This window comes from Sinocyclocheilus anshuiensis, unplaced genomic scaffold (genome assembly GCF_001515605.1).
Source record: "Sinocyclocheilus anshuiensis isolate Anshui unplaced genomic scaffold, SAMN03320099.WGS_v1.1 scaffold883, whole genome shotgun sequence".
Classification (NCBI taxonomy): domain Eukaryota; kingdom Metazoa; phylum Chordata; class Actinopteri; order Cypriniformes; family Cyprinidae; genus Sinocyclocheilus; species Sinocyclocheilus anshuiensis.
Genome location: NW_015547678.1, coordinates 503,000 through 514,477, shown reverse-complemented (window position 1 = coordinate 514,477; position 11,478 = coordinate 503,000). Strand labels below are relative to the sequence as shown.

General features: G+C 40.5%; 1 protein-coding gene across 4 annotated transcripts in view; it reads left to right on the top strand.

Annotated features, from left to right (window-relative positions):
* Nucleotides 1-11,478, top strand: part of LOC107703059 (arginine-glutamic acid dipeptide repeats protein-like) — a 177,021-nt gene that overhangs the window by 119,153 nt on the left and 46,390 nt on the right. For all 4 annotated transcript variants that reach the window (XM_016505553.1, XM_016505554.1, XM_016505555.1 and 1 more), the window contains exons 4-5: nt 10,299-10,404; nt 11,244-11,340. In XM_016505553.1, the coding sequence (XP_016361039.1) occupies nt 10,299-10,404; nt 11,244-11,340 (203 nt within the window). The remainder of the gene's footprint in view (nt 1-10,298; nt 10,405-11,243; nt 11,341-11,478) is intronic.

Genomic DNA, 11,478 nt, shown 5'->3' with positions numbered 1-11,478 from the left:
GGCTTTGTTGAATAATACAGAACATAAAGAGCTTTAAAAAATAATTGCATATTAAATCGCAATATTGGTTACAAAAAATCACAATTAGATTATTTTCCAAATTCGTTCAGCCCTAGTATATATTTATATTCATATAATTTATATAATATATAAATATAATTAATATATAAACATAACATATTTTTCATATTAATAATCACAAACCATTAATATCATAACATTTTAAATATATACATGCGTGTGTGTGTATTTATATATGCATAATAAATATACACAGTACACACACATATTATGTAAACAAACTTTTATTTTGGGCGCAATTAATTGTTTGACATCACATATATATATATATATATATATGAAAGTCATGCAAACATATCCATTTTGCTGTCAGGAGTGGGCGAGGCATGTGAGAGCAACGAGCGCAGCTGCGTGCATGCACGCTAAACAGACAGAGCGCAATCGAATAGGAGCGCAATAATAAAAATATACATTTTACTAAAAAATTTGTTTTTGGACGTGTCTTTTGTAGAATTTTAACCCTACATATAAAGTGTATTTTTATGATAGCAGTAACTGTAAGTGGACTATTGTAATAGGTAAATCAAATGTAAGCTAGTAGGCTACAGTATTAATTACTAAGCTCAAATTAGTTCATGTGTGTTTCTTATAGCAGTTCAAATGTAGTCATTTTCTTTATTTATTTTCATTTTTAATTCAGTGATTTTAACTTTTAATTTAGTTATTTTAATGCTTTAAAGAGCAATTTTAGATTGTAATGTTCTGCTATCTGTTCTGCAAACTATAAAAGGTACAGCTGTCATAAAACCAATCATTTGACAGTGAGTCAAGCTAACTGAAATAAGCCTGGCTTATTTGGTTAACTTGTTTTATGAAACAGGCCTCGAGGCATTAAAAGTGATATTTTCTCCATTGCATCATATTGCATCAAATTGCATTGTGTTGAATCGAATCGAATCGAAATCGAATCGCACTGCATCGTAACAAGGGTGAATCGTATCGCATCGCATCGGTAGCTGCTTCATATGTATCTTTAATGTATCGTATCGTTGGCTATGCATCGAGATGCGTATCGTATCGTCATGAGATGCACATCCCTAATGGGTACTACAACGTAAACATGGCTTATGAGGATACTTCCTGTGTCCCCGTAAAACAAAAGGCTTAAAAAACATACAAAATGGTGTTTTATGAAATTTAAAATTATATTTTAATACTACATACAGTATATAATAAAATATATTGTTTATCTTTTTAAACATTTTATTATATTATGTACATTATATTAAAACATTATTAGTCAGTAAGCAGATCAAAATTTAATTCACTAAGCCAATTTGGCAAGTAATTTGATTTAAAAGCCTGAGTTTTTGAGGCTGTTTGACCGCTTCATTAAAAGAACCTGCTCATAAGAGTCATTTGTGAATCGGACAGTTTGCACTGTTGTTTTTTGTTTTTTTGGAGTGCTGTCAATGGCAACTACACAATAGAAAGGCGTGATGTCTATTTATTGTGTTTGATGTGACTGGATACTGCGAAATAATACATTAAATTCAGGCTGCAAATTCACATCGTGGGTAGAATATGATTTATTTTGTCTGGGCGCTGTCAATTGAGCAGCGACATTGAAAGCGTGTGTGTGTGTGTGTGTGTGTGTGTACAGCAAAGCTTTCTGAGTTGGCCTGTTATCGATAGCTGTATTCAGAGCTCTTCATTTCCTGCTATTGTCTGGATCGCTCAAAAACAACCACAACTGAAGGAAAAGAAAGAGTAGTCTGTATTTAGCTATTTTAGAAACTATGCGGGTATCTTATCAGTTTGCTCACATGCTTTACAGATTGTTTCTTACAGATAAAGCATTCAATTTTATGATACATTGTTTTGATTAACCATTTCGAAAGAATGGCTCTGGTTTGGTTTGCGTCTTTTAATGTCTCCCACAACAAAAAGTTACAAGAACAATAGACCTGTGCCATCAGTGCCGCCTCGTGAAGGAAAAATGTGTTTCTCCTTCATAGCAATAAAATAACAACCGTTTAAATATTAAAGTTGTCTTTTCATCCATTGTTTGCCTGGAGACTGCTGTCAATCATGTCTCAGGAAACACCCCCTTCTTTCATGTCCAGCCCCCAGCATTCAGGCAGTAACTGAAGTGTTTGAGTACCAGGTGGGGGGTTGAGTGAGGGGAAAAAACTGTTTTGAAAGAGGAAAAGGGGGGAAGGGATATGAGCCGGTCACACCTGCTGTGTGTAGCAACCCAACACACGCTGTGATACACATCACAGCCACTGCCTCTTCATATCAAACACAACTGACGTGATATCGCCCAACGGCCAGCTACAGGAAATAGCCTTCGAGATCAAGAATCGGGGCGAGGAAATAGCGAGATTATGTGAAGTGCACAGTCAAGTGTTTTAAGTGTTGCTGTATTTTTGAGGCTGGTGTAATGGATGCAGCAGTAGCAGGGAGATCTTAATTAGCATTATTTGTACACCCAGCACGGCGCGAGTCACCGCTAAATGGACAGGAACGTACGATAATGTCTGCAGATCTCTGGCTTCCAATATGTGTACGTGCAGAAGATGGATAAGGTGGTTTCGTTCCAAAAACCCATTGAGCTGCTTTGCTTTCTACTGTCTACATATGGAGCTGCTTTCTAAGGTGAAAACCACAACTGATTCCAGTAGAGTTTAGCATAGCATTTTACGAAGATAACAACATGATGCTGTAATAAACATAAATGCATAGAAGACATATAGGTGAAATACTACATTTAAGTGTTTTAAGTGTTTATCCATCATTTTCAGTACTGAATGAAAATAAATTTAAATTTAGTTCACATTTCACTTAACATGGCCACCATTTTAGGTACATTGCAATGCATTCTGGGATTGTCTTATCCACAAAGAATACATACAATCACGACAAAGCAAGGCAATCCTTAAGTGATTAAATGTTATTCATAAAATGCAAATGTCAGCGGAAATGGTTTAAAAAGTTAAAAAACAGTGGTTTATCCCAAATTTCAGTGTATTGTTTATGCATATTATGCTACTGTTTAAAAATGTAGGATCCGTTATTTGTTTTTTAATTTATTTACTGATTTGTCACAAGAATGCATTGAATTGGGGAAAAAAAATCACTGAATAACAACTTCAAATAAATTCCATTTCAAATAAATGCTGTTCTTTTGAACTTTGTTCATCAAAAAAAAAAAAACAGATTTATCATGGGTTCCACAAAAAATGTTAAGTGGAACAAACTGTTTTCAACATTTGTAATGTTTGAGCATCAAATAAAGCATATTAGAATGATTTCTAAGGTTTCAGCTTTTGCAAGTATAATGCCATTCCACTCACATTGCCTGAATTCTTGTGCTCTTTGTTTGAGGAGCACTATTTATATACATAGCTACCCATGTAGATCATTCCAACACGGTCGCTATTGAGGTTCCTTTAAAAGGCAGCTGTTTACGAAGGCCGTAGACAGTGAGGCAGCTCACTAGGTTCTGGGACAGAGCTGTAAATTTTGGCTGAAATTGTGTATTAGAAAGGTTGCATAATGTTGCATTTGGGTTGGGAACGTTAAAATTTTACCAAGGCAGACAACTTCACTATGTTTTGGACCAGAGCTCACATGAGTGGATTTGTGTCACAAGGTTGGGGGTGTAGTTTTATCCTGGTTTTGTTACATTAAAAATCTTCCCCTTTGAACTGCCTAATGCTCATCAAATCCAATATAGAGTGGCTGACAGATGGGCAGACTTTGTTCAAAGCGAGTCGAGATTTAATAGCTAAACAGCAGAGGGAGAGAGAGAGGCGCCTGGTGTTTAGCAGCATAAAGGTCCTGACTGTGCCGGCATCACAGCTGTGACTCTCTCTCTCCCTCCCTCCATTTGTTCTTGTAGACAGGCGGAGGAGTAATCTGTACACAGGCTTTTGCAGGGGAGAAACATGTCATCAGCACTTGTTTACCATTATTAGTTTCAGTCTGACGGTGGCAGGGCAGCACAATTGCTCTCCTTCAACCGCCCGAGCCGAAAGGAGTCTACGTGAGCCTTGCTGCTTTTTCTTTATTTATTAAAAAAGGAAAAGCACGCTACATGTCTATTCACTTGGGACGTTTTTGTTCACAGGGCTTACGACGTGTTTTTCCTCTCTTTGTCACTCAGGCACATATAGCTGTGAGCTGAGGTCCAGATGGAAGTGCTTGTGTGTGTATATGGAGAGAGCTGCGTCTGGTCTGTGTCTGAGAGGCAGTTAAAGAGAGAGTGAGCATATGGGCGGAAACTGTCTTGGTGTGCACATCCATCATGTGTGAGAGAGTGAGCCCTTTCCTGTCTGCCTGCTCCTCGCTAATCATATTATGTTTTGTAGATCATAGATCTGGCCCTCTCGATGCCACCAACATGTACGCGCACTGGGCGGAACAAGCCGTTTGGATTCTTCGCATGTCTGCCAAAGCCCTCAAGAAACCATTTTCCACCACCACCTTCTTCAGGAACTGCGAAAACGCCTGCTTTTCTTCGGTTCCTCTGCACAAGCCCAGTTTGGTTAGGGAAACCGGAGAGAGTTCTGGTGCCGGATGACAGAAAAGCACAACATTGAAATTGAAAATAAACACACATTTCCTGTTAATGTGCTCTAGGTGGAGAGCTTCAGGGTCTGGCTTTGCTTAACTGTGGCTTGGTTATGTGAGAAGAGACCACGAGGGCCCAGGCTGCGGTTGTTTTACCGTCTCCTGTTAATGTGGGAGCCATGTGACCACTTCGAGCTGCCTATGTTAACAGATAAGACCTGCCAGCACTGCTGCTGCAGCTGCAGCCATGTTTAATGATTATGCTAAACGGACAAAATGTCAGCTGGCGACATGCAGCATCAGGTCACAGGGGTGGGAGGTTCTGCCACAGCGGCCGTATCGGTGTTGGTACCTTCAGCAATAGCATGTAATAAAGCGTGACTAATTCAAATGCCGTGTGCGCAGGCATTTGCTTCGTGTAATTTTCCTCTCATTACCACCTCGGTTCTGCGTCCAAGCATGGCTCAAGAGCCCGCTTCTGTGTGTAGCTCTTTAATTCTCACATCACTAATGAATAGTCCTCACACATCCTTTCTCTGTGATGTGTGCCACACATCAGGTTATTATTAGCCCAGTAGCTCCCTGTGGAAAGCCCAGCTGTTGGCGTGCCGGTGGAGTCTGCTTAACACCCCTGGTAGACTCCACCCTGCTCTGTTCCCCCTCCAGCCAGACCTCGTAAAGTCCAGCTTCAGCCTCTTATAGCACTCTCACTGGACTCTTACGCTGGCTGTGCTGTAATTAGTGCTGCCCGTGCTGTTCGTCTCGCCCTACCTCCCCCGTGCTTCTGACACTTCCCACTTCTCTCTTCTGCCCTCTTTAGGTCAGGCTTATATCATCAATGTAGCATCAGGCATCACAATATGCATGTTTGGATTGGAGTGTATTATTACATAGGCTACACTCTGTATATACATTTTATAGAGATCGCACAGCCCTGTGAGACTTGAATGTGACTGATTCAGATTGGGTGGAGAAAATTGAAATTCTGTGCCGGTACCCAATGGTACCTTTTTTTCGGTACTTTGTGTAATAACAAAAACATGTATTTCAGTGAAAAATAAGTCCAAAACTCTCAATTTCAACATTTTTAACAATAGGGCCCCCTACAGTCTTTTTCAGAAATTCTTGTGTGTTTAAATTTTACTGATAATCAAATGAAGGCATTAAACATTTATTTATTTTTAATCAAATGAAAATTAAAATTAACACATGGAAGAAAAATTCTGTGAATATTCCTTTAAAAAAGTTTTAATAATATTTTTTTTTTGTTGTTAATCTGGTTGTAATATTTATTTTTATCATTTGTTTTATTTAAAATGATAGAAAATGGAATATATAAAGATGGTACATTATACTGTACAAAAGTAATACAAGAGTAATATAGTTCTGTTTGCCTACATTAGGGATGCACCGATACCGATACTGGTATCGGTATCGGGCCCGATACTGAGCTCTTGTACTCGTACTCGTTAAAATGCCCCGATACCAAACGCCGATACCACACAGCATGTGATAAGTGCCATATTCAGACAAAGAAACACCGACAACAAAACAACAGACAGCAGAATGGAGTTATTAGATATTAAGGATGTATACGAAGTATATGTATGCAATGAATATAATGTTAAACTTTCAGTATTATCGCCTGTATAGCTGATGTGCGCGAGCTGATAAGCAAATTGAGCGCACGGCGGCGCAGATGCGCGAGCTTGTCGAGTGAATATATCTTTCTCACAAACATCACTGAAAAGCTTGTAGTTCGGTTGGATATGTCATAAGTAAAACAATGCACAAGTTACTTAACGGTAGAGAGAGAGAGACAGAGAGAGAGAGGGAGAGAGAGAGAGAGAGAGAGCGCGCGCGCGCACTTCTGTTGTGTGATCTTTGATGTTCTCTCACTTAGCACGCGCATCATTTGGATTAAAACTAAATCGTAAAAATAAGACCATTTATAGGGGCATTCACTATAAACATCATTTATTTTCAATCTTAATTAAGTGTGAAAATAACAGAAGGATATACAGTCAAACCAAAAATGATTCAGAGACCTGAATTTTTTGAGATTTTTTTTTAGTGGGTGCAGGACACTATAGTTCATTTATGTAAGTGAGGATAGCAAAATAAAGTAAACTGTGATAAATTATACCCAAAAATTCTTCATACAGTGGACTACCAGTAAAACTGATAAAAAATTTGGGACCAAAAATTATTCAGACCGAGTCTGGGAAAAAACATTGAAGTTGAGGTTTGCATGAAGCTGGATGACAGCATGCCCAGGAGACTACAGGCTGTCATTAAGGCTAAGGGCTGCCCGACTAAGTATTGATAGTTGTGTAAATACTGTCATACTAACAGCTGTCTGAATAATTTTTGGTTTATTGTAATCCATTACATACCTTTCTATCAAAGTTATCTGACATTATCAAGCTGAATTTGTTCTGACACAGTTTAACTCTGAGTTCTTGTCATATTTATTACCATTTTCTAAACTATAGCGAATAAACTGTGATAATGTGAGAAATGTTGAAGGTGTCTGAATAAATTTTTGTTTGACTATCTAATAGAATTGACTATCTTGGATAAATGAAGTTAACCAACTAACATTATACATACTCTTTTGGTTTCTGTACCCAATATTTAAAAAATTTACAAATGCAATAAAAATATTGGTATCGGTACTCTGTATCGGCAAGTACCAAAAATAAAAGTATCGGTATCGGGCGAGTACTGGAAAAAGTGGTATCGGTGCATCCCTAGCCTACATGTTAAACCGTACTTTTATTTTGACAGGTTGCCGTGAAGTTTCTGTGAGTATACAGTATGATATGATGTTAGTTTTCTTATAGGAAATGGTAAAATTCTCATGAAAAGACTCACAGCAGCTCTGGAGATTGAGTTCATGTGTTCATGTCGTCGGGCGGGGTTTATCTGGGGTTGTGACGTCACAAATCCCAGAAGTAACTCTTTGTAGTCCCTACGAGCCGTTTTTGTAGGCATTAAACTGCCATAATTTTAAAAGACAATATCTCCGTTTGCATGGACTTTTCAGCGTCGTAACTTTACAGATACTGTTTATGCTTGTTATGCTGTACATTACACACTAACGTTAAAAAAGTGAAATCGCAGTCAACCACCCCTTTAATATTCACACACTATATGTCTATATCGCGATGAATTAAGTAGTCTCAGCCTCAGACGTCACGCCCGCAGACCATTGGCTAAACGTCTGATGCATATGGCACACAAAAGTGGAAACACTTCAGGAGTTTTAAAGTTCGCGGCATAGAATCTTTAAAATACGTCAGAGAGTTTTACACACCGGTGTTATTGTGGCGACATTTCCACGCCCCGAAACGTGACTATGAACAAAACGAACTGTGATTGGTTGTTTGACTTGTCGGTCAAACGGCCTCATGGGTGGGCCTTGGCCAATGAAAGCTGCCATGGATTCCAGACCTTCAGCCGTCAGTCTGAAGGTCTGGCTACGCGAGACTACGAATTAAGTGACAAACCTACTTTTGATTTATTCATCCAAAAAATTACGAATTCCGTGGCATTCCACGCTATAGAGTAAATTCTGTTTTTATGATCCCGTCCACATTTTTCGTGGAAACCTTACAGCCCTAGAAATCCCCACACTTAAGAAAATTTCACGTCACAGGGTGTCTCTCACTCTCTCGCTCTGTAACGTATGCACCCAGATGCATTCTCTGGTACCGAAATTTGGCACCAATTGATTTAATGTGAATCGGTACTCTGTAGTATTCGGTTGGAACCATTAAATGTACCGAGTTCAGTAACCAAACCCTACTTATGACTCCCTGGTTTAGTGCTCAACGATCAGACAAAGGAAGCAGCACGGTCATTTTAGAGAGAAGCGGACAGACCACCGCCACCCCCTCCGTTCTCCTCAGGAATGTCTCGCTGCTCTGACGGAGGGGAAATCTCTCCCTTTACTGTCTCCGCTGCTGACTGAGACCCAGTTTATAAGTGAGCCAGCAGGCCCCTCGAGCAGTCTTAATTCAGTCATGTGTTTGGAGAGGTGGCTTTAAGCTGTGCTGGACTCATCCGGATGAGGAGCGGCTCGGGGAGGGGAGGGAATGCTGTGTGGAATGTCACTAATCAATTCAGCATTGTAATTGTAATGGGCTCCTCGCCGCTGCCTCCATTCGACTGCCTCTCTCCGCCTCAGAGTGCTTATCTTGATAATTTGATTCTGCGCAGTGATCTGTTCAGTGTAACATGCAAACATAATTAGGGTCTGATAATGAAACAGTCATTTCCAGCTCTAGAGCAGCAACAGGAAAGGTTGCACAGTTCGGCCACATAAGGAACTGTTTGGACACCACAAATATCTAAAGCGTTTGTTCTTGAGGTCTGGAGGTGTTTGTTCATTTTTAATGTTGTAAAATTAAGACAGGAGTGCTCAAAGCAACCCTCTACACTGCTTTTGGTCTCCATCAGCCTCCATCCTCAGCTGAACCAAGCTCTGAAATACCCCGGAGGAGCACAGGTTGTCTCCCCATCTGCGGTATAATAAGCACTGACAACACCTCTGATGACACATACAAGTGGCCCAGTTACAGAGAGAGCGCTTTTAATCTCATTTAAATTGGGTTTTAACCATCTCAACCATACCAGAAACAGCAGCACACTTTTTATTTTGCCTAGATTCTTCTTGTTCATGGTCTTTAACGCCATGGATTCTTCCCTTCGACCTTCATTTGTCAGTAATTTGAAAAGAGAGAACATTTTTGCTGTTCTTTAGCAGATATTCTACTTAATTTGCTCCCTCCTAGTGGTTTCCAGTGACCTCAGTAAAGGTAGCAGGAGTCTTGAAATATCTCAACAATGAGCTCAGCCCCCCAAACGTCCCCCTTTGAGAAGCCAGAGAGATGCATGAAGTGAATCAGGCTTTCAATACAAAAAAAAAAAGAGCCTTGGCTCTGTGATCCACCCTGGGTTTTTTTTTTCTTCACACTAGGCTGGCGCAGTGGCACACACTCGGCCTTCTGTGGGGAATGTGGTAATCTGTAGTCATGTTAAAGATGACTGTGATTTCTGGCCGCTGCTCCGGGGGTCTTGTCGCCAGTGTCTGCTGAGCTGTGTTTTTTTTTAATGTCCTTTTAAACCATTTGAATGGTCAGTTGGCTTCGTGTGAGAGGATAATAAATATTTCATGTCAGGGAATAAAAACAGTGCTTTGCCCTTTTCTTCCCTCTCTATGGCCCCTCTTGGAAGTGCCTCTGGGAGGTCTGGACACGACTCAGTGCTGCCACTTGCTGGTCATTCTGCGCTACTGCAGCGAGGGGAGCTGTGTGCAGTCCCATGGACGGACAGCGGGTGGCAGAGTTCAAAGTGCAGCTGTGGAAAAGAGGGGAGCAGCAGCTTATGTCTTTGGCTAGACAAAGCCAGCCTCTTTTTTTTGTTCATTTTTAGTTGCCTGAATATGCACCATCCGTGTTTCTTCACCTCCCTCCCACACATGGTCACGAAGCTGTTTACTTTATTAAAGAATTAAAGGCCTTCAATCCCTTTTTAATTGACTTTTTTCCACCCAGGGCTTTTGGCACAGGACGACTAGAACTATAAACCCAGTTGTGGCACCGACTCACGTTTGCCAAGAGCTCAATTTGCGACAATGTTAACAAACAAACGATGTCTATTTATTTTAACAAATTAAATTTTTTTTCTTTCAGAGTAAACGGGACCATCTGTTAATGAATGTGAAATGGTACTACCGTCAGTCTGAGGTACCTGACTCCGTCTACCAGCACCTGGTGCAGGACCGCAACAATGAGAACGGTATGTGTGTGTGTGATGGTTGAAAAACACAGAACTTCATTTGAAGGGTCCTTCTCGCCCGCCATCATTTATGTAACCACCCCTGGTCTATTGGTTTGTGAGGTTTCATAGAGAACGGCATCTCAAATAAATGTGGATTCGGAAAAAAAATACCACCCTCCTGCCCTTGTTTCCCTGGTAACGCTCCCTCAAGAGCGACAGCGGGGGCCGTGAAGTGCAAATAACTTTCAGTGTAATGTGCCCTCGGAGCTCTCATTCTCCTGACTATCAGCAGCAAATCTGAGCTTGATACACACATCAGGCAGTAATAACAGGCCGGGGGGCTCTGCCCGGCTGGGGCTTTGGCACTTTGATTCACACCGTACTCTAATAAAGCATTAAGAAGGCTTGCGTTTCTGCCAGCCTGCTGGAGAGCAGCAGCCGCCACCTGCTGCACCACTGACTAGTCTGACATGGCGGCCATTGTTATTTGTGCTAATGCCATCTGAAGACGAATATTCATCCAATACTGTCTGTTTGGATCTTTGATTGAAATATTTACCTGAAAAGCTTCAGAATAAAATTAGTTTTGTATTTCATTCAGCTTTTTCAATTGCATTAAATGTTTTTGTTTTTTATTGAATTGAAACCCGTTGCTTAAACCCAGCTTTCCACAAGCTGCTGTACTGCTACATTCATTGTGGTATAAGTCTATAGCAGTCCTATTTCATAAGCTGTGAGAGTGTCTGGTTTCTTTTGTGTCTCGCCTGCGTTTATTATGTGTGCACGTTTTTATTAGCGGCAGTCTGGATGCCTCTCATGCTCCACGCTCAGTGTCTGCTTTCTGTCTCTTTCTCCAGACTCTGGTCGCGAGCTGGTTATTACTGATCCCGTGGTTAAGAGCAGAGAGCTCTTCATCTCAGACTATGTGGACACCTATCATGCTGCTGCCCTCAGGTAATACACACAATTACATTTACCTGTGCTTAGGAATTTATTAATGAACCCACAGCAGTAAAGTGCTTAATAAGAGTTCACCTAATAGAGGAAAACCTCTCAATATTCAGTGTAACTCAGTATACCTCTCTCTCTCTC